Raw genomic sequence first — 23,896 nt, forward strand, 5'->3', positions numbered from 1 at the left:
TTAAATATGCATAAACATATTATAAATAAATAAATATTATTTTAGAAACATAAATATATTATAAGCATGCAGTGTTGAGATTATAAATATTAATATCATGATTTCCTTTAATGCCGCTTTTGAAACAATGTGTATTTTGACAAGCATTACACAAATAATATTGACTTGACCTGAATTTAATCTAATATAATTTGTAATGTTATATGTATTATTATTATTAGGCATGCCACAATATACTATTGATGATAACGATACAATAAATAAAACACATAAAAAAATATATATGCATTTTTTCCCCAAATGTTGGCCGTAAAAACACAACAGAACTTGATGAATTTCCAGAAGCATGTATTGTTAAAATTTGTAAAAAGAATATTTAAAAAAAATTTTGTCCATGATAACTTTGTATTGAAACTCTGATACTGTAACAGACCTAATTATTATTATCCAAAATAATATGTTTTACATCTCTGATAGGGCTTGGCAATATAGATAAAAATGTTTTATAACCTTTTTTAAAACAAAGAGCAATAGAAATAGTTTTTTAATTTAATCACTACATTTTTAAAATTTGCTCACTTTTTTTCCCCACAAAATAAAATGTAATAAATATATAAATATAGTCACCTGAGGCCACAGGAGGGCACAATGAGCAAAATAATGCAGCACATTCGATTGTCAATGCAAATACTTGTCTATAAAACATGTGCATGTGAATTGCTCTTACTGCGTATCAATTTTTCAAATTATTTACTATCTCTCTCTGAAATTTTGTTTTTCTCCAAAAAACATTTCCTTTCTCTCTTCTCTCTTAAAATCTTCTCTAATGAAAAATATTTTCTCTCTCTCTCTCTCTCTCTCTCTCTCTCTCTCTCTCTCTCACACACACACACACACACACACACACACACACACACACACAAACACACACAAACATTCACTTTAAAAATAACTTCTTTTTTTTGATGAGAAAAAAAAAATACAGAAGAGGATTAGGGCGAAGCAATAAAAAAATAAACCCATCTCAAGATTAAAGTGATTATCCTCACTTTTGAATTCTCATTGATTCTCGGTCTGTAGTCTGTCGTGGATGTTCATCTCTTTTTAAGTGATCTCTGTGTGTTATTCTCAGCATTTTATTTCAAGTAATTTATTGAGTTTGTTCATAAAATAAACTCATGTTTGGCCCTAAACCTCATCCATAAAAAAAATCATTAAAAATAAAAAATAAATCAAGATTTATTTATTTATTTTTTGATGATATTTTCTCTTTTCTCTTTTCTAGCACTTTAAATACAGTTGCTCCTTTACGCTTAAGGAAGGTTAAGGAAAACAGTTTGACACCATGGTATAATGAGCATACTCGCACCCTAAAGAGAGGAGCGAAAAATGGAGCGCAGCTGGAGGAAAACAAAACTAGAGGTATTTCGTATTGCTTGGCGGGAAAGTAACCTATCCTACAGAAAAGCATTAAAAACTGCTAGATCCGATTACTTTTCTTCTCTTTTAGAAGAAAACAAACATAACCCCAGGTATTTATTCAATACAGTGGCTAAATTAACGAAAAATAAAGCCTCAACAAGTGTTGACATTTCCCAACATCACAGCAGTAATGACAACTACTTTACTTCTAAAATCGATACTATTAGAGATAAAATTGCAACCATTCAGCCGTCAGCTACAGTATCACATCAGACAGTGCACTATAGACCCCCTGAGGAACAGTTCCACTCATTCTCTACCATAGGAGAGGAAGAATTGTATAAACTTGTTAAATCATCTAAACCAACAACATGTATGTTAGACCCTATACCATCTAAGCTCCTAAAAGAGGTGCTTCCAGAAGTCATAGATCCTCTTCTGACTATTATTAATTCCTCATTGTCATTAGGATATGTCCCCAAAACCTTCAAACTGGCTGTTATTAAGCCTCTCATCAAAAAACCACAGCTTGACCCCAAAGAACTAGTTAATTATAGACCAATCTCGAATCTCCCTTTTCTGTCCAAGATACTAGAAAAGGTGGTATCCTCACAATTATATTCCTTCTAAGAGAAAAATGGTATATGTGAGGATTTCCAGTCAGGATTTAGACCGTATCATAGTACTGAGACTGCTCTCCTTAGAGTTACAAATGATCTGCTCTTATCATCTGATCGTGGGTGTATCTCTCTATTAGTTTTATTGGATCTTAGTGCTGCGTTTGACACAATTGACCACAACATTCTTTTGCATAGACTTGAACACTTTGTTGGCATTAATGGAAGTGCATTACCATGGTTTAAATCGTACTTATATGACCGCCATCAGTTCGTAGCAGTGAATGAAGATGTATCCTATCGATCACAAGTGCAGTATGGAGTACCTCAAGGCTCAGTACTAGGGTCGCTACTCTTCATGCTTTATATGTTACCCTTGGGAGATATCATCAGGAAACATGGTGTTAGCTTTCACTGTTATGCTGATAATACTCAACTCTATATTTCTTCGCAGCCCGGTGAAACACACCAATTTGAAAAAATAATGGATTGCATAGTCGATATAAAAAACTGGATGACGAGTAATTTCTTACTGCTAAATTCTGAAAAAACAGAGGTGTTAATTATAGGACCTAAAAACTCCGCTTGAAATAACCTAGAACACTGTCTAAGACTTGATGGTTGCTCTGTCAATTCTTTGTCATCAGTTAGGAACCTAGGTGTGCTATTTGATCGCAATCTTTCCTTAGAAAGCCACGTTTCTAGCATTTGTAAAACTGCATTTTTCCATCTCAAAAATATATCTAAATTACGGCCTATGCTCTCAATGTCAAATGCAGAAATGTTAATCCATGCTTTTATGACCTCAAGGTTAGATTATTGTAATGCTTTATTGGGTGGTTGTTCTGCACGCTTAGTAAACAAACTACAGCTAGTCCAAAATGCAGCAGCAAGAGTTCTTACTAGAACCAGGAAGTATGACCATATTAGCCCGGTCCTGTCAACACTGCACTGGCTCCCTATCAAGCATCGTATAGATTTTAAAATATTGCTTATTACCTATAAAGCCCTGAATGGTTTAGCACCTCAGTATTTGAATGAGCTCCTTTTACATTATAATCCTCTACGTCCGCTACGTTCTCAAAACTCAGGCAATTTGATAATACCTAGAATATCAAAATCAACTGCGGGCGGCAGATCCTTTTCCTATTTGGCGCCTAAACTCTGGAATAACCTACCTAACATTGTTCGGGAGGCAGACACACTCTTGCAGTTTAAATCTAGATTAAAGACCCATCTCTTTAACCTGGCATACACATAACATACTAATATGCTTTTATTATCCAAATCCGTTAAAGGATTTTTAGGCTGCATTAATTAGGTAAACCGGAACCGGAAACACTTCCCATAACAACCTATGTACTTGCTACATCATTAGAAGAATGGCATCTATGCTAATATTAGTCTGTTTCTCTCTTGTTCCGAGGTCACCGTGGCCACCAGATCCAGTCTGTGTCCAGATCAGAGGGTCACTGCAGTCACACGGATCCAGTACGTATCCAGACCAGATGCTGGATCAGCACCTAGAAAGGACTTCTACATCCCTTAAAGACAGCGGAGACCAGGACAAATAGAGCCCCAGATACAGATCCCCTGTAAAGACCTTGTCTCAGAGGAGCACCAGGACAAGACCACAGGAAACAGATGATTCTTCTGCACAATCTGACTTTGCTGCAGCCTGGAATTGAACTACTGGTTTCGTCTGGTCAGAGGAGAACTGGCCCCCCAACTGAGCCTGGTTTCTCCCAAGGTTTTTTTCTCCATTCTGTCACCGATGGAGTTTCGGTTCCTTGCCGCTGTCGCCTCTGGCTTGCTTAGTTTGGGACACTTCATCTACAGCGATATCGTTGACTTGATTGCAAATAAATGCACAGACACTATTTAACTGAACAGAGATGATATAACTGAATTCAATGATGAACTGCCTTTAACTATCATTTTTTCATTATTGACACTGTTTTCCTAATGAATGTTGTTCAGTTGCTTTGACGCAATGTATTTTGTTTAAAGCGCTATATAAATAAAGGTGACTTTGATTTTTGACTTGATGAGAGAAAAAGTATACCTTTCTTTTCAAAGCTGAAGGCCTGAACACAGGTCTCTCACATGGGATAATAAAGCAGTCCTGACTGTTTGTTTAGTATTACCACACAGTCTCAGAATTAAAAAGATATAATCTCACAAGTCTGACTTCTCTGAGAGTCTGAATTGCAAGAAAAAAAGTTTCTTTTGTGGTGAAAAAAACAAAACAAAAAGTAACTGAATTGTGAGATGTAAACTCAGGATTACAGAAGAAGTCGGAATAAATCGCAATTTTTCTTTTCGTGAATTCTGGCCTTTTTTTCAGAAATTCTGAGTTTAAGTCTTGCTGTTCTAACTAACATTTCTGAGTTAATATCTCAAGCTTAAATTGACAATCTTAGAATTGGAAATCAAACTTGCAATTGCAAGACAAAAGTCAGAACTGGAAGATATAAAGTCAGATTTTTTCTTTTTTTCATGGTGGAAACAACAAAAAACAAGAACTTCAAGATATACATTTAGATTTATACGAAAAAAAAGTCTGAACTTTAAGATCTAATTCTGACTTGCAGTACTTTATATAAATCTGATAAATCTGAGTTTACCTTTCGTTGTGGAAAACAAGAAATATAATAGTGGGATGTAAACTTTTATTATTTATTATTTCATTTTTTCATAAATTTAAGATTTTAAATCTTGAAATTCTGACTTTTTCTGGCAATTCTGAGGAATAAAATGTCAGAGAGGAGAGATATAAACAAATTAGGAGATATAAATCACAATTGTGAGAAAAAAAAGAAACAGAAATGAGGTATAAACTAAGAATTGCGAAAAAGGAAGTTATGGTTCTGAGCTTCGTCTCACAATTCTGACTTTTTTGCGAGTTTATATCTTGCATTTCAGAAAATAAAGTAAAAATTGCTAAACTAAGTTGCAAGAAGTAAAATCTGAATCGTGAGTGAAAGTCCATCCATCCATCCATCTCCTTCCGCTTATCCGGGGCCGGGTCGCGGGGGCAGCAGTCTAAGCAGAGAACCCCAGACTTCCCTCTCCCTAGACACTTCCTCCAGCTCTTCTGGGGGGACACCGAGGCGTTCCCAGGCCAGCCGGGAGACATAGTCTCTCCAGCGTGTCCTAGGTCTTCCCCGGGGTCTCCTCCCAGTGGGACGCGCCCGGAACACCTTCCCGGGAAGGCGTCCAGGAGGCATCCGGAACAGATGCCCGAGCCACCTCAGCTGACCCCTCTCGATGTGGAGGAGCAGCGGCTCTACTCTGAGCTCCTCCCGGGTGACTGAGCTTCTCACCCTATCTCTAAGGGATCGCCCAGCCACCCTACGGAGAAAAGCTCATTTCGGCCGCCTGTATCCGGGATCTTGTCCTTTCGGTCATGACCCAAAGCTCATGACCATAGGTGAGAGTAGGAACGTAGATTGACCGGTAAATCTAAGACCTCTAAAGACCTTTCTTCACCACGACAGACCGGTACATCGACCGCATTACTGCAGAAGCTGCACCGATCCGTCTGTCAATCTCCCGTTCCATCCTTCCCTCACTCGTGAACAAGACCCCAAGATACTTAAACTCCTCCACTTGAGGCAGGAACTCTCCACCAACCTGAAGTGGGCAAGCCACCCTTTTCCGACTGAGAACCAAACTATCTCTAGTCGGTACCTCTCGACCTCCCGCACAAGCTCAGGCTCCTTCCCCGCCAACGAGGTGACATTCCACGTCCCTAAAGCCAGATTCCGTGTCCAGAGATCGGGTCGTCGGGGGTCTCGCCTACGACTGTCGCCCGATCCACTATGCACCGGCCCCTTACGCTCCCTCCTGCAGGTGGTGAGCCCACAGGAGGGCGGCCCCACGTCACTCCTTCGGGCTGAGCCCGGCCGGACCCCATGGGGGAGGCCCGGCCACCAGGCGCTCGCATACGAGCCCCAACCCCGGGCCTGGCTCCAGGGTGGGGCCCCGGCTGCGCCATGCCGGGCGATGTCTCGGTCCTTTGTTGTATTTGTCAGCATAAAGGGGTTTGTGAACTGTTCTTAGTCTGGCCCGTCACCAAGGACCTGTTTGCCTTGGGAGACCCTACCAGGAGCATATAGCCCCAGACAACATAGCTCCCGGGATCATTCGGGTACTCAAACCTCTCCACCACGATATGGTGACAGTTCAAGGAGAGGAGAGAAAGTCCAATGGTTTGTTTTGTGGTTTTTCTGTGACAGAAACAGGCTTGCTTGTGTTTCAGAGGAACTCAGCAGGAGACGCTTCTGGTTTTCACTGAAAACAGATTTACAGAGACATCATCTTTTCTTTTAACAGAGGAAGAGTCTCTCAAAGCTGAACCCATGTGGACAAGCTTGAACTTAATTAATTAACTGATCTTTGTTAAACACTTCGCAGATATCGCTGCGTCCATGCTTTGGTTTTGTAGTTCGTTGTAGTTGGAGTTTGGTTTAATATTTCACATAACGTTTGGTGAAGGAGGCTAACTGTACTAACGCTCTAGTGAAGAGATCAGCAGTTTGGATGATAATCGTAGGTTTCACTCATATATTAGCGCTTCATTAGATTCAGAGGAACAATCAGTCAAGATCCACTACTAATAAAAGAAAATGCGTGAAGTCTGTGTTTCCTGTATTTAACACCTTTAACACCTGATCTCTGGTTGATTCACATTCATTCTCTTGGATGGCTGCTTCAGTGTTTGACACGTTTCTCAGTGGAAACAATTGCAAAAAAATTATATTTTGTCCTTGACTTTTTACATTTGTATTTAAAAAGAAATGCACATTACCAAAATTTGGAAGTAACTTTGGATAAAAGAGGGTCTCAATTCTCCCTTCCACAAATTAAAGCAGAACCTGACAGACACAAACACTTGATTTTGAGCAGTTCCTCACGAAACCAGTCTTAATTTAGCTTCTAAATGCATTTTGATTTGAGTCTTTAGACATGTTCTGGAAAGCAAGAGAGAAATACTGCTGCAGAACTTCACTGTAGAGTGTGATGAGAAGATATAATAGACATTATCTATGTTATATTTTCTAAATATCTATAGACCGCATTGATGTATTGAGTTCTATTCAATTTATTCCTAAACACATACACATACAGGTGGAAAAGCCAGAAATATGAAAAAAATAGACATTTCAGTTTCAGTGTTTGAGAAAAAAAAGAAGTTTATTTCCCTTTTGTAAATGATTAAAGTGCTTTTGACCATACATGCATTAGGTGCACAAATCACGAAGACCAGCAACAGCATTTAAAACGAAGAGCATTGGTTCAAAGCTGTTAAAATCATGATAAAAGGAGTGTAAGAGTGTGTGAGGCAGGTAAATTCAGTAAAAGGCGCTGAAGAAGTCGAGCTGCTCCTCTTCAGTGTCTGCATGAGCACAGAATGGAGGAGGAAAGAACTGCTCCGGGTCCTCGATCCCCGTCACTGCATTGAAATATCTGCAGAAATCAACACGAGGGCTGTTAATCATCACAACACATCACAACACACAGTGCAGAACCAGCTCTTAGCACACGTACGATGTGAGGATCCAGCCCGTTTTAGGCGTGTAGTAAAGCGTGGACACCGGGATGCATCCGAACTCTGTGACTGTGGCTATATATTTACCTGGAATATAAAAAATAAACAATAACCTGAAACCAAATGTATGTGTTGATTTTAACTACGCTCCACATAGCACTTTATATGAGGACTTCTGAACCATTATCCAGCATTAATGCATTGCTCATATTTACAATGCATTTGACTTTGTAATGTGACAGACTTCTGTGAAACATTAGAAACAATAACCAGTGGGCAACTGATGTACTAAAACTGGTAAATATGCAGATCAAACTGATGTCAAAAACTTGACATGTCCATCATATCCATAATGTTGTCTAGTCTTGAATGCTCAGTCGTGAAGCGAGTTTGTTTGAGCTGTGGTTGAGTTGTGGCTCACCTGCGGTCTGAGGGACGTCCCCCATCCAGGTGTTGACCAGCAGACCCTCACCTGGAGCTGACGAACCTCCCAGAATCACCTGTGACAGCAGCGAGGCGTTGTGGGGAATGTGCGAGGGGTGGAAGGCTGTGTGGAGAGGGTTCTTCTGACACGTGCGGTTCTTATAGTCGATGCTGTAGACCACGGCCTAAGGACGATTACAACACACACATTTAACCACATCACAGTACGTCTGGAGCACAACAGAAGCACGTTCTGCCACATGACTAAACATAACCATGCTCTGGTAAACCATAATTATCATAAAACAAAGATAAAAAGTCATGTTTAAAACAGCCAACAGAGATAAAAAAAGTCAAAATTATGAAAAAAGGTATATTATTGGAGTCAAAATTAATTTGAAAGCCATAATTATGAGATGAACGTCAAAATGATGACAGTCAATTATGAGTTAATAACCCGAAACTGACAAAAAGTCAATTTTGAGATACAATTACTTGTGTGAGTCAAAATTGAATCTTTGACAAAAAAGTCATAATTATTAGATTATAAAGTTAAAATTGTGACATAAAATGAAAATTATGAAATTATTATAAAATTATGTCAGTTATCAGAAAAAAAGTCAAAATTATGCAAAAAAAAAAACAATTATGAGATAAAGCTGAAATTATGACTCAAGTCAATTATGAGAGTCATTATTACGCCAAAAAAATTAAATATGTCAATTATGAGATAAAAGTTGAAAAAATTACAAAAAATCATAATCCTGAGATAAAATCAAAATGATGACAGTCAATTATAAAATAAAAAATTAAAACTATGACATAAAAAATTATTAGATTATTAAATACATTTTTGACATAAATACAATTATGAGATAAGGTTGAAATCATGTCAATTATGAGACAAAGTTCTAAATCATGAAAAAGGTTGAAATTGTGACAAAAAGTCTGAATTATGAGATAAAAAAGTCAAAATTATAACACACAATTATGGCCTTTTAAGTCATAAATTCAACTTTTAGTAATTATGATTGTGTCATAATTTTGACCTTTAAAGTCTTTATTTCAGTTTATGTCAGAAGAGATGAGCATCAGCTGCTTGTTGTGTGTGTGTGTGTGTGAAGAACGACCACGGTTTCAGTTCACTGAACATCTGCTGAATCTAGTGAAGAATCGTTTGACTCTTAACTGAGTCACATATAGTCAGAGAGCTCAGATTTGAACATCGGCACATTTCTGAGTAGTTTGTACACTGTTGTTGCTTCGTTCGTTTTTTCTATGAATCTCAAACAAACAATGTTTTGATGATGTTTTCTGTATATTAAAGCTGCACTGATGAGGACTTCTCACTTCTGCTGGGTTTCTGTTCCTGTAAGGCTCACATTTCAGAGGTTTGTGTCTGTTCATGAGGAATAAAAGCATAGTTTCACGTGGTGTTTGTGCTTCACCTCTCGAAACAGGAACAGCATGTCTGCGTGGAACGATTTATTCTGAACCTGACCGAACTCCCATAATCTGATGCGCTGGCCGATAGCATCGTAACGATATTTGGCCACCGCCCAGTCCTGCCCTTCTCGAGCGCTCTGAAACACACACACACACACACACACAACAAGATAAATGACTTCTTTTATTCAGCAAGGAAGCATTAAACTGATGAAAAGTGTCAGTGAAGACACTTCTAATGTTACAGTAGATTTCTGTTTGAGACAGATCTGATCTTTCTGTCGATCTGTGTGTCTCACCACGCTCATACTGCCGGACAGCAGCGCTGGCGTTCCTGAAACACAGACACATGATTTACATCATCCACACGCTCACAGTGAGAGCTCAAGAGTGGATCTTCCTGTTGGTTTGCTTTATTAATAGTCAGCTCTGTTTGACTGGACGTGCACATTGAGTCTTACTGTCATGAGAGATCAGATAACAGTTCAAGAGACGTGCTATGAATGCCTCAACATGTTTCCAGACTCTTACACAATAATTACGAAGTATTCATGATTTATAATCTACTCGCAACAGTTGTACTTTAAATATACACTGCAAAAAGTCAGCTTGTTTTAACCACTGAATTTATTTTAATTCTAAAATGTATTGTGAATAGACATAGTGACCAGCATCTAGTGTTGATCTTATAAAATATTAATTACATTCAAATTACGTGAATTTCAAATCTGTCTTAACAAACATCGACAGGTATTATTCTTAACTAAAGTCATTTATAGAAAAAATAATAATTATAAATAAACCAAACATTAAACATAAAATATGAAAAAAAAAAAAACTTCCAGCTAGTTGCATTTCTCACAAGCTAAAAATACAAGTCAGTAAGAACTATATATAGATATTTGAGAAAACTAATAAAAATTACATAAACCGCAAAATCACAACTTCTTCAATTTGATCTATGTCAACACTAGCACATTAATGATACTAAAATAACACTTGTGCACAAGAAACACATTCAACACAACATAACAAATCAATCGTGGAGTATCTTGGGATCATTGTTGTTGTGTAGCAGACAGCAGTAGAGACTGAATCTGTAGTTTGTCAGACTTACGGCATCGATGTGGCATCTGTGCTGAGCTTCTTCCAGTCAGAACCAGAGTCAGAACCAGAGCCCAACACAACATCATCATCGTCATCCTCATCTTCTTCTTCACAGCTCAGATGTGTGTGTGTGTCCTTCAGCTGCTCTCTCTGCTCTTAAAGCACCTCCAGCACTTCCTCATTCACAGCTCTGAGTTCATTCCTGAATCCACTGCTGCTTTTCGCTCAGCTCTCCGGAGAACGTGACGTGTGGATCCTCAGAGCCGAAAACAACACGAGCTCTGAGAACAACACACCTGCTGCAGAGATACACCTGAGCATTTGTGATTAATGCACTTTTAATCATTTATTTCTATTAGATTTGAGTGTAATGTATAAAAAGAAGAGCGTTTATTTAAAATAGAAATCTTTTCTCTAACAATACACATTTCAGTTCAAAAGTATTGCAGTTTCCAGGAAATAATTGATAATAAATCAGCACATTATTATGATTTCTGGAGATCATGTGACACTTTATACTGGAGTAATGATAAAGGAAAATCACAGAAATTATATTTTAAAGGATATTAAAATAGAAAGTGCTATTTTTTATTGTAGTAACTTTGCAAGATTACTGTTTTTTATTATTATTATTATATTTTCCAGTATTTTTGATCAAATAAATGCAGCCTTGACGAGCAGAAGACACTTCTTTAAAAAACATTAGTCTTATCCCAAACTTTTGACCGGTCGTGTATATATTACTCCTGCTCGCTAAAAGTACTGAGAAATACAACCCACACAGGATATCATAAAGAAGCTCCTCCGACCCCATCATATCATATATAAGCACTCCAGACATTACAGACAGACTTTATTGACATAAAAAGTATTTGATTAATTTTCAGGTTTAACAATCACAATCTTCTGATATTTCCATGAGGGTCAGAAATACTGCTATTGTCTCTCATGTTTCTCATGATCCGTCCTCCTCTAAACTAAACCTGTGTTGTGCATGTCTCTAATCAAGGGTTTGTTTTGAAGCTCTGGAATGGAGCTGATCTGGTTTCAGTCACATGACATTAATGATGACGATCATGTGACTCTGGCACAATGTGACCCAGATATTTCTGGATCAACAGAATCCAAAGGTCCTTGTGGTCAGATAATAGTCAGTTCCTCTTTTCTCATACAAACATCGCTTTTCTTTATAGCCTATCAATTTGTCTAACTACATCATTCCAGATTTTATAGCAGCAGATGTTATATGAGTGTGAATCCTAGGCCAGTTGTTGACTGTGAAAGTATTATCTGATGTGTCCGAGTCCGGCTGCTCCACAGATCTCGTTGCACTCGTCTCCGTGCTGATGTTGGAGGAAGTTGTCGATCCCGTTTTGTTGAAAGTTACTAGACCTGGACTTCAAGAGCGAGTGAATCTGAGGGTCGGTCAGGTACGTCAAGCCCTTCCCGTTGGCCGTTATCCATCCTGAGGAGAATATGATGGGATATCTCTAGAAACCGTCTTAGTTTTCACAAAAAGTGTTTCTCCAGCACTTACACACACCAAACTTAGCTGTTTTACACCTCTCCATATTCTGAAGGTTTTTACAGAAGGGTTTGATGATATGTCATGTGCCTGATTATCTACAGCACTTTATTCCCAAAAACTTGGTGAAACTTGGTGACAGTATTTTTGATTTATAGAGTAGGCCTGTCACGATAACAACTTTTTCTTATTGCCCCAGAAATAATGGCGATAAGCGATATTATTGTCATGTTAAAGACCAATGCCAAAGAATATATAATCATAATGTAAGCGCATAATAGTGCAGGAAGGCCTGCACACTTCCAAATGACAAACTTTTAATTTTTAAGAATATATCAAAATATTAGATACCTTAGAAAACCTTAATAATTAACAAAAAGTGCAAAGTAACAAGCAGTAAAAAAGAATTTTCCCGTCTAAAGATGTTTCTCTTTTCTCTGTAAATGAAAGGAGGACACACTATTGCTGAAAAACAGGATCGTTACTCAGCAGTCAGATGTGTGCACACAATTCTGCAAATTAAACTTTGTTTGTATTTGCACTTTTTACATTTGAACTAGCCCTGACCACACCACGTTATGAACTACAAGCTGCTAAAGACCGCTCGGGAAAAACCTTTAACCTCAAGCATCTTTCATAGAGCAGCTCTTAATGAATCCTTCGTGAACAAATTTGGGCACAAACGTCTCAGGTGTGATCCTTAATCTTTTTTTTTTTTTTTTTTTTATGTCATACTATCTTCACTTAAGTAAAAACAATCAATTTGAATTGATTTTGTGCATTTTTTTTACCTATAAAATTACAAAATTACTCCATTGACTCATGGTCGATTGGCACGTTTTAAAACATTTTGCTCAGTTATTGGCTCATTTAATTCTTTGTGTGTGTAAAAAAAAAAAAATAATAATAATAATCTCACCCATTCATTTCCTATGGCTGCCCACTTTTGTCAATTACAGAGTTTTTTGTTTTCAAACACTTAACATTGTTGAAGCAAGTCCAAGTTTTTGTGTGTGTGTTCAGGTGGCAAACTTTTTTTACTCTCTTTTGACTCTTTTACCGCTCAGATTAAGGAAGCCATTAAAAGAATATATATATATATATATATATATATATATATATATATATATATATATATATATATATATATATATATAGCCCAGATTGGTCCCCAAGGCCTCTATGTAGGGTTAATATCTCAACAAAAATGAGAATAATTTTGACCCTGGCTTTAGTCAGTATGCAGATATATGTTCTGGAAATGTATGTAAACCAGTGCACATTTAATTAGATAATGCCTAATTTAAACATAACATTTCAGAAAAGTTTTATCTCCACTTCAGCAGAACTTACAGACACCAAAACTTAGAGATTTATTCCTCTCTATGTTATAAAGGTTTTTATTGAGGGGTTTGTCCATATATTGTTCGCATGACTTTTTATAGCATTTTATTCCTAAAAACATTGTGAATTTTTTTTCTTTTTTCCTGTTTGTCTACAATTTTTTTTCTCTGGTTTATGGCCTAATAAAAAGAGAAATCCAAAATCCCTTCAGTAAAAACCTTTGATTCTAATATGACAACAAAATCAACCAAGAATTTTCAACATGGCTTTAGATTCATGTTCTAGAAACATATGCAAACGAGCGCTGATTTAATTAGAAAATTCCTCAAATTGCAGAAAACTTAAAAAAAATGTGTGCATGTGAACATGTGTTGTTTTTTAGTCAAATTGCCCTGTAAAGTCAATCATGCGTTTATCACATCAGAATGAATGCTGAACAATGAAACAGTCTCTCACCTTGCAGATCCACCACCACTTCCTGACGACCAGAGAACTCGTAGCTGAAATGACCAAAGGCGATGCCGTATTTAGTGGCGTCATGCTTCTTGTCAGTATCTCTTGCATTGTTTGTGAGTTTTACAAATGTCCCAGACATGTACGGCTCAGCAGACAAGCAGGTTACAATACGATCCTTCTCCAGAACCTGAAACAGACGTGTGAATACAACTACATTAAAGTCTACAGTTTTGTTTTCATGTTGGAAATAACTTAATCATAACTGACATTATAAGCCACAAACAAATTATCCGTATAATATATACAATAATTAGTGATGTTCACTGATTTTTTCAATGATTCACTGTCCAAATACAGAACTGGGTTTTAAAAATACAGGTTTTTTTAGACGTACACACACAGACATGCAGTATTTTGACCAGGTTGATAAAGCAAGTAAAGTATTGGATCTCACCAGCAGCACTTCAGACGGGATGAAGAAGATCTGGGTTGTGACGTTATTATCGTACAGGCATTTATTAAACTCTGTAACATAGTACTGTGCAGTCATCTGTCTCTCCACGTCATCAAGATGCATATGGAGCCCTTTAGCTTTCAGGTATTCCTTTCCTACATAGCTGAAGATTGCAGGAGAGCAAGTGTACAAGGCATAACATAATGCACATAGTAATATTCATAACATTTCCGTCTACTATAGTGCCATCATGCCCCCACTCACTGACTGTAGAGTAACAATAACAACAATATTCTAAACATTCTAAATGTTTTATTTTATTTTTTAAATGGCCTTCATCAAAAAGAGATATTGTATGCGCTCTAAAAACATAGCCAGTCCGTTCTCAGGTGTGTAAATCAAGAAATGTCCAGAGATTTAAAGACATTTTTTTTTTTTTTTACAATTTTTGACAAAAGTGCAAAAAAGTGAAGATTGTCTTAAAAGCAGACGTTTCAACTAATGCTTTCTTCAGCACTCAGTTGTTTTTAAGACACCTCTCACTTTTTTTCTGCACTTTTTTCACCTTATATATGTTAAATTAAAGTGATTTTTGTGATATGTCAATTTTATGTCTTTTGGTGTGCGTACATTTTTTTTTTTGGTTAATTTTAAATAATAAGAATGTAGCAAAACAAATAAATATTTTACTTTCACGGTAACTCTGTACTGTAAAAAAATAAATAAATATTTAATTCATATCATGATAATTATTTATTTTGTTCTGTAAAATGTAGATTTTTTTAAAAAGTATTATTTAATTGCTTTAGAACTTTTATTTTGGCTAAAAAAAGTGTGTCATAAAATATTCACTTTTGTTAACAACAAATTTAGAAGCTATTGTTATTACAAATGTGGGAAGATAGATATGTGCTAATTTTTAATCCTCGCAGGCTTGCTACTTGAACATTAAAAAAAAATAATAATTACACAATGTATACAATTCATACTTTGTAGATTGGGAAATAAAATCTGTATAAATATAGAAAAAAGCAATGTTTTAATTCTTCTGACGTGACTGTTATCTGAAAGAATGAAACGAGTTGTACCTGTTGAGCAGTTGTTCCTGGTGCAGGTACAGCACCTGGATGGCTCGCCTCTGTTTGCCCTGGACACCCATCAGCTTCCCAATGTACACGCTGGTTTCAGAGCCTATCCAGACATCAGAAGCCTTCGAGTACTTCAGGACGATGGCATCTGCCAGATTAGATGAGGACATGTGCATCTGTTCAACCGTTCACCTCAGTTTGCAGAAGAAACACTGTGACAGATCTCTTACCGTAGGCCTGCTCCAGTTGTCTGGGCTCCAGAGGCTTCAGCGGTTTGTTCGGCAGTCTCTCAACAAGGCAGCGTTGACAAACTCCAGCCAAAAGAGATCTGTAGTCACGCTCAGTCAGGACATCACTTCCCATGATGCAGTTCTCGAAGCAGTCCTTGCACAGCGGTGCGTTGTCTCCTGTAGACGAGGGTTTGGCGGGCTGACACTTTTCAGGTGTTGAGAGATGCTCAAACCCCAGTTCCTCAAACGGGTCACTCTCGGTGGATGGCAGAGTGGTTTCTTGCCATTCCTGAATCTTATTTGGGACCTGAAGATGCTGTTCCGTCCTTTCTTTCTTGTGTGTTAACTCAAGTCGCTCTACATTAGCAATGGGGCTTAAGGATAGTTTTTGCCATGAAGAGGATGACGCAGAACTATCGCAGAGGGAAAACGAGGAAGTGCTTCCACCTTTGGTGCAGCCAACCTTTGCATCGTTATTGATTTTGCTGCTATCATGAGAGGGATCTATAACGTCCTCCTCGGTTTCTATGCCACTCTGAGACTGTCCTGATACACGTTCCCATGAAGACCCACTGCTGAAGGAACTGGAAGACGTTCTTGCATCCAGATTGTCTCTCCATCGGATACTTGGCATTTCTGATGGGTTGATCTCAACATCTTCAGTTGTGGCGAGCTCTTGCATGGCTTGGCCTTGACATTGGTTTTCTTTATTGTTTCTAAAGATGTTGGGAACGGATGGACTGGTGCTACTTTGATTGCTCGGGTTGATGATGTTTGCTTCTTGACTCCCATTGCTGAAGTCATCAACCAACTCATAAGATCCAGTGCTGCTTTGCTCATCGACAGTATGACAGCTATGATCAACCAAAACCAATGATGATCCATTGCTAGATGGATTCCTCTTGGAGGAAAACAGATCTGCTCCATGATCCGGCGGTTTCGGGAACTCTGTTGGGAGAACATCCGTGTCTGTCTGAAACGCCGTTATACATTGTGCATGAGTTGAGCATGAACCACTTCCAATGCCTTTCTCGAATGCCTCACAAACAGACTTGTGGTGCTTTCCAAAAACGTCCAATGCCTTCACAAAATCACTGAGCGTGAACGAAACAGACCCGAACTCCATTGAACGGTAGCTGTCGGGAATAAAAGAGCGGGGATCAGAATTACGAAACGTTTCTACCTTCAACAGCAACTTAATCTGCTGTATCTTCGCCATGATCTCAGTACACAAAGTTGAATCTGCTTTAGTGCAGTAGTCAACAAATACAGTCATGGCTTCCCGACAGGCGCTCATGGCTGAGATGACCATCTCGGACGGGCCGGTCATCCATCTGTGAGTCGTGGCTAAGCAGTAAGCCGCTTTGAGGAACGTGTGTAACTCCAGCTTGCTGGCGACGACGTCTCCTGTCGTCTTTGTTAGCAAGCCGATCTCAAAGGCCTCCTTAGCTAAAACGAGGTACATCCGCTGATCCTCCGCAGGGCATTTTTTTGAGAAACTGTAAGACAGTAAACAAATGCCTTGGGCGACCTGCGAGAGAGCATCAAGAGGGGGAAATAAAACATAAATACAGTATCATAACAGGGTTTGTCAGTCTGATGAACGATCCTTGTTGTTTAAAGAAGGAATATCATTTAATTTCCACTTTTTGCCAATTTAGAATTTTTACTTTCTATCTCATAATTATGACTCATTATATCATAATTTTGAGGTTTATCTCATAATCTTCACCCCCCCACATCTTTTCACTTTATCTCATAACTTTTATTTTTATGTCATAAATTTGACTTTGTCGTAACTGTTTACCTCATAGTTTATCTCATAACTTAGTAAGTCATAATTCTTTTATCTCATTTTTATAAATTTATATAAGACTTAACTCTGTAATATATAGAGTACAAAGCTGTGTCTTAATTTCTTATTTTATCCAAACTAAATCTCATATGAGCAGTTACATTATGTAACTTCTTTTTTTACTGTTTACTTAGGTTTGCACTTTTGCAACCCTGTTACCAAAGATGGGAAATTTTAAGTCACATGACTGCAGTCACTACAGAAAAATGAGTGCCTGTAATGCTTTAGTAAAAAGGACACCAGATGAACTATCCGTGGAATGAGTCAAAAGGAGATATGATTCTGTTTATTCTCAAGAACTCACCACGTTGGTCAGAACGTACAGAGATCCGTACTGACTGAACACTACGGCCATTTGAGCCGCTCGCGCCGCGGACAGCAGACGATGGCGACTCTCTCCAAGAAAACTCTGGAAGAGCGGAAAATAGTGTCCAATAACAAGCTCAACACAGGCGAACAACTGCTCTAGGACATTTTAGACTGTACTACCAAGTCAATGTGAGACTTTTTCTGAAGAGCAGTGAAGTCTTGGTCATTCATGGAGGTCAGTATGTTTGCCAGGAGCCCGAGAGACGTCCCAATACCCTGAAAACAACAACACCTGATTCAGATTCAAGACTGCCTTTCACACACTACAACTCCAGACCAAAGGAGTGATACAGCTCAAGTTTCATTGTAAGAGTGTCCAGACCTTTTTATCAGGTTGTGGAAGAGCGTAAAAGCCGATCAGAGACGCCCATATGAGTTCAGCAGCCTCAAGCCACAGACCTGATAAACACAAAACATGCTGCATTATACATTCACAATAAAAGACATGTCTGACCAGATGATCCAAACATATAATGCAATGCAATCCAGTGATGTGAGATGCTCTGGAGGCTTGAGAAGATCATTCCTCCGCTGAGGAACAGTGAAAGTAAAGCTTCTGGAAACAAACGCTCCTCAAAAGATCCTGAGGATCAGATTTGAGACTCTAAAACATGATTGATGGAGAATCAAGTAAAGCTGAGCTGCGTCAGTCCAGTAAGAGTTCATCTGGAGATATTACTGACCTTATTCTGACCTCTACTTGATCAAAATCAGGAAAGATTTGACACCAGGCATGGTGAAGATCGAGTGTGGTTTAACAGCAAAGTTTTGATGATTTCGGGCCTTAGAAATGTGCGTTTTTAGAAAAGTGCGCCTGTATCTCACCGAGCGTCTGCAGCACTTGTCCGCGCACCTGAAGACTGACGGCTTGCACTAGCGTCTGATCGCTGGCCTTCTGATACGTCCACGAGCCTGAATCACAATGAACCAGAAACAGCTTGCTGTATTTACACAGCAGAGACAATGAGCTGAAACATGAGTGGAAGTACCTGTTGAAGCATTATTACTGATCAGACTGCTGAGAATGACCTCTGCTTTCTGGAGTTTACCTGCAGCACATCAAACCAAAGAGTTGTGTTATGGATCGGTTTAGAGCTGAAACACACACACACACACACACACACACACACACACACACACAGTGTGAAGAGCTCACCAGTGTTCAGATAGACTCGAGCCTGTCTGATGATGACCTGAGGGGCGATGGGAACGTCCGGATAACGTTTGTGCAACGCTTTAGCAATCTTCAACAGCACATGAGAGCCGTCCATCCAGTACAGAAGACGGTCAACCAGGAAAACCACTGCGACCGCCCACTCCGGCTCATCAGCCGCGATGCTGTCTCTGAGAAACACCTGCAATCACAGCATCCTTCAGATCCCCGATCCAGCAGCGCTCGCTTGTGTCACACACGGTCGGATCCTTACCAGTAACTGCGGCAGATGCTTCCTGATCAGATCCGAAGAGTTCATTTTGTCCTCAGACGTCACAGACTGTTTGTACTGCCATTTCTCCTCGACGAACGGCCACTTTCTGTCGGCGGCCTCCTGGAGAAGCGTGTTCAGATCGTCCGGAAACGACTCTGAGAGTCAGAGGTCAAGAGTTTTACCGGAACACTGGACACTGCATGTCTTTCTCCGCTCAGACAATCAAAATCAATGAGGTCCAGTGTTGTTTGGACTTGCATACCACTTGCATTTTATTATCTAATGCAAACATTCATTTGGATAGTGTGTAAATATTTGGAAATATTTGGAAGTGTGTAAATATTTGTTTGGCTGCTGTTATAAACACTTATTTTGAAGAAGGAAGCAAGCCATTTTCTGATTCTAGGCAAGACTTGCTGTAAACACTAAAACTATTTGTGCTGCAAACCAGTAGTGAGTTTATGACTGATAATAAATGAAAATAAAATTATGAGAAACAACGAGTAGCTGAAAACCACACTTCAGTAAAAGTACAGATACTTTACAGAGAAAATAACTCCATTACAAGTCTCCGTATCCAAAACAACTTGAGTAAAGTCTTATGGTATCTGATTTGAATAGTACTTAAGTATTTTACTTGCACTTAATATAGGCTCAAAGATGCACAAGTCAAAGAGACGTGCCAGTGAAAACAAGAAAGCTTTGATTTGTGGGGAGAGCAATCACGTTTATTTTCTAAAACCAAAATAAATAAATAATTCATAAATAAACGTGTTTTTTTGTTTATTTTATATATTGTAAGCTTCCGGTTTTTGCAAACAGCAGGGATACTTTAAATCTAAAGCAAGCCCGTCAGTAATTACCGCGGCGGGGGGTCTGCGTGTCTCCCCTCGGTCCGCTGCGGCGGGGGGTTTGCGTGTCTCTCCTCGGTCCGCTGAGCGCGCGTCGCAGACACTCCTGCAGCAGCGCCTCCTGCTGGCCGCTCATGCTTTAATCAGAGATCTGCTGAAGTCACAGATAGACAGCACCAGTGTTTCACAATACTCATGTTTCCAATCAAATATAATACAGAATCGTGACAAAAAACTTTTCAACGTATTATTTACCCTGCTTTAAACATTCAAAAAACAGTACATTACAAATAACGTAAAAACTGATTTTTTTTTTTTTTTTTTACAAAATATTTTTTTTTCAAAAGTTTTTTTTTCTTTTAACAAAAACAACTCAACGATATATATAATAAAAGTGCTAGCGTTTTTACCTTACTTATGGAGTCTGGGGCTTCAGAGTAAAATTCACGACTACAAAACACTGTCTATGCTACAAAACAGGAATCCCCATAAACCCGTCCTCGCTGTTGGAGTAATGCTGGTAGTTCACACCTCGCTGTTAGAGTCGGAGGATCGTTGAGATACAGTTACTTTATTTAAACGTATCATCTAATAAAATAGGTTTGTAAACTTTGCTTATTTGTTTTCTGTGAATGAGTTACAATGATACAATCGGACCCGTTTAATGTTGCGTTCGCTTCCGTGTCACGTGTCCGTCCGTCTCAGCCAATCACAGCGTCGCGTGAGTGACACGCCACAACACGAACACAGACACAGCGGAGCAAGAATAATATGCACAAAACATAAATATTCATAATGTAGCAGGTTGATAAACATTTCAAATGACAAACACTTAAAAAACATACTTCAGGAACCGTTTACACAAAAATAATATGTGTAGAGTGAAGACGTTCAACAGGTGGCTCCGTGGCGCAATGGATAGCGCATTGGACTTCTAGGCGAATCTAGCGAAGTGATTCAAAGGTTGTGGGTTCGAGTCCCACCGGAGTCGCAGTTTTTATTTTTTAAAACGTGTAATCAACGTGACGAAATACTGCTACTACTAACTACACTAGTTCATTTATAATATAAATATAATAAAGCGTGGTTGATATCTGTTAGAATATACATTGCAGATTCCAGCTCAAATGAATCTTCACACTGAACATTGGTCAATGAAAACATGACTCTCCATGCAAATAACTCCTTTCTTTGATTTTTTTTCAGTACTGACAGGCATCATTAGCTTAACAAATACATGAATATACAAATGTGTGTGTTTGTGTGTCTTTGTCATAGTAACGACTGTAGTACAAACTCCACTGGTTAATAAAACATCATCTGATCTGCTAAACAACAGCATTACATGAACCCAGAGCTCATTTGTCACTGTCTGGTTTACATGATATGAATGAACTGGGGAAACTCCTGTCAGCAATGCATTCACTCATCCTCACACACACAGTAAGATTACATTGATTTGCATGCATTTGTCATCAGTGTGACTAACCTCTGTGCATCGTCTCTCTACTAACAGAAGTGGATTTAAATATACAGCATGCTATAACTTATCGGTTTCTAGGCTATTTTACTGATGAATCAGAGAACAGCATCTGTCTGTAATCAGCTAAGAGGCTATTCACTTCCACAATGAACTGTTTCAAATGTCACCAATCAATACCCAGAATCCATATGGTGTAAACTAACAAATCCGTCAGAAGATCCTACACATAACCTTCACCTTCTTATGGCAGAAAAGCTCTTAAATAAATAAAATAGCTCTGAAGGTAATCAAGTGCAGTTATTTAAAAGTGTCCAGGAGTCTCATCTGTGTTTTCACCTGCTGCTCCTCAGATGTCCAGCAGGGGTCAGTGTTTCACTGCAACTGAGAGATCGTTCATATTTAATTATGAAGTATGAATTAAGTTGGTGAATAATACATGGAGTGATGATCAATGTTTCTGTCTTTTTTTAAGCACATTATATCTGTCCCATGTTACTCTTAATGTACACACTGACTTCATCCTAGGCTGAAAGACTGTATTGAGCCTCTCTCAGCACAACGTTTGTCTTTCTGTCACTATGCTTTATGAGCTAGCAGTGATCCTGCTTTCTCTTTCTGTTTGCTCTGTTTTCTAAAACACACTTCAAATGCTGAAGTGAACTTGTAAATGAACTCTTGCACTGCTGTCTTGAACTCAGTTTTAATGTTCTCTCTCCTCCCGTGCATTAAATGTGCATTTTCTGATGTATTTACTTCCACTTCTTAAAGGTAATATCAATGGCGACGCATTTCAGAAAATACAAAAACACATTTTTATTTGATTGTTTGATCAAAATTATTGCTAGGTACAGTTTGGTAATTGGCTATTGAAATTGCTTGTAAATTGCACAAATAATAATAATAATACTTTTTTTTTTTTTTTAATTAACCCTCCTATTGCAAATAGTGCTAAAACGTTTGTACTGTACTGGAGTATATAATCAGAATCAGAATCAGAAAGAGCTTTATTGCCAAGTATGCTTGCGCATACAAGGAATTTGTTTTAGTGACATAAGCTTCCAGTAAACAGAGACAACACACAGACAAAAAAAAAAAAAAACCAACCTTTACAGGAGATTTACAAATTGGCAAATAAATAGGTGTATAAACAATTGTGCTATAAATGATAATGGAATAGGATTGAGTGAGATGCAGGAATGTTCTAGGATGGAGGGGTAACAAATAAATATAAGGATATTGCACATTTTTGCATAAGTTTAAGTGGGAAACATTTAACTGTTCATGAGGTAGATTGCCTGGGGGAAGAAACTATTCTTGTGCCTTGCTGTTCTTGTATTTGCGGCTCTGAGGCGCCGGCCAGATGGCAAAAGTTCAAAGATGGGGTGACTTGGATGTGAGGGATCCAGAGTGATTTTCTGAGTCCTTTTCCTCACTCTGGATGTATACAGTTCTTGAAGGGGGGCCAGGGGAGCACCAATAATCCTTTCGGCAGTCCGAACAGTTCTCTGTAGTCTTCTGATATCTGATTTTGTAGCTGAACCAAACCAGACAGTAATTGAAGTACACAGGACTGACTCAATGACGGCTGAGTAGAACTGTTTCAGCAGCTCCTGTGGCAGGTTAAACTTCCTCAGCTGGCGAAGGAAGTACAACCTTTGTTGGGCTTTTTTCACAATGGAGCCAATGTGATTGTCCCACTTCAGGTCCTGAGAGATGGTGGTTCCCAGGAATCTGAATGACTCCACTGCAGTCACAGTGCTGTTCATGATGGTGAGTGGGGAAAGTGCAGGGGGGTTTCTCCTAAAGAATCAGAATCAGAATCAGAATCAGAATGAGCTTTATTGCCAGGTATGTTCACACATACGAGGAATTTGTTTTCGTGACAGAGCTCCGCAGTGCAACATAACAGTCCACAGTCATCTCCACTGTTTTGAGCGTGTTCAGCTCCAGGTTCTTAAGACTGCACCAGACAGCCAGCTGCTCAACCTCCTGTCTGTAAGCAGACTCGTCACCGTCCTGGATGAGGCCGATGACTGTAGCTTCGTCTGCAAACTTCAGGAGCTTGACAGAGGGGTCTTTAGAGGTGCAGTCATTAGTGTACAGGGAGAAGAGCAGAGGGGAGAGAACACATCCCTGAGGGGCACCAGTGTTGGTGGAGCAGCTGTTTGACATGAATTTCCCCAGTCTCACTAACTGTTGCCTATCTGTCAGAAAGCTGGTGATCCACTGACAGATAGAGCTAGGA

The 23,896-nt window shown here is 38.7% G+C and overlaps 2 protein-coding genes and 1 non-coding gene across 3 annotated transcripts; 1 reads left to right on the plus strand and 2 right to left on the minus strand.

Moving 5' to 3' along the window:
• Positions 1–7,211: 7,211 nt before the first annotated feature.
• LOC132096235 (ependymin-like) lies at positions 7,212–10,729 on the minus strand. Its single transcript, XM_059501486.1, has 6 exons — positions 10,580–10,729; positions 9,762–9,796; positions 9,465–9,599; positions 8,015–8,201; positions 7,593–7,680; positions 7,212–7,511 (listed from the first exon to the last, which is right to left on the minus strand). Exons 1-6 carry the CDS (start codon positions 10,668–10,670, stop codon positions 7,397–7,399), a joined length of 651 nt encoding a protein of 216 aa, XP_059357469.1. The 5' UTR covers positions 10,671–10,729; the 3' UTR covers positions 7,212–7,396.
• Positions 10,730–11,540: 811 nt separating this feature from the next.
• On the minus strand, positions 11,541–20,628 carry alpk1 (alpha-kinase 1). The gene is made up of 15 exons (XM_059505755.1): positions 20,579–20,628; positions 20,231–20,319; positions 20,181–20,194; positions 19,318–19,472; positions 19,047–19,245; positions 18,880–18,939; positions 18,716–18,802; positions 18,213–18,289; positions 18,011–18,106; positions 17,826–17,930; positions 15,667–17,197; positions 15,437–15,584; positions 14,349–14,511; positions 13,895–14,081; positions 11,541–12,034 (listed from the first exon to the last, which is right to left on the minus strand). Exons 2-15 carry the CDS (start codon positions 20,302–20,304, stop codon positions 11,856–11,858), a joined length of 3,075 nt encoding a protein of 1,024 aa, XP_059361738.1. The 5' UTR covers positions 20,305–20,319; positions 20,579–20,628; the 3' UTR covers positions 11,541–11,855.
• A 440-nt stretch (positions 20,629–21,068) lies between these two features.
• trnar-ucu (transfer RNA arginine (anticodon UCU)) lies at positions 21,069–21,159 on the plus strand. The gene is given in 2 exon segments: positions 21,069–21,105; positions 21,124–21,159. It is a non-coding gene; the product is annotated as a tRNA-Arg (tRNA).
• Positions 21,160–23,896: the final 2,737 nt, after the last annotated feature.

The sequence above is a fragment of the Carassius carassius genome, chromosome 2 (genome assembly GCF_963082965.1).
Source record: "Carassius carassius chromosome 2, fCarCar2.1, whole genome shotgun sequence".
Classification (NCBI taxonomy): Eukaryota; Metazoa; Chordata; class Actinopteri; order Cypriniformes; family Cyprinidae; genus Carassius; species Carassius carassius.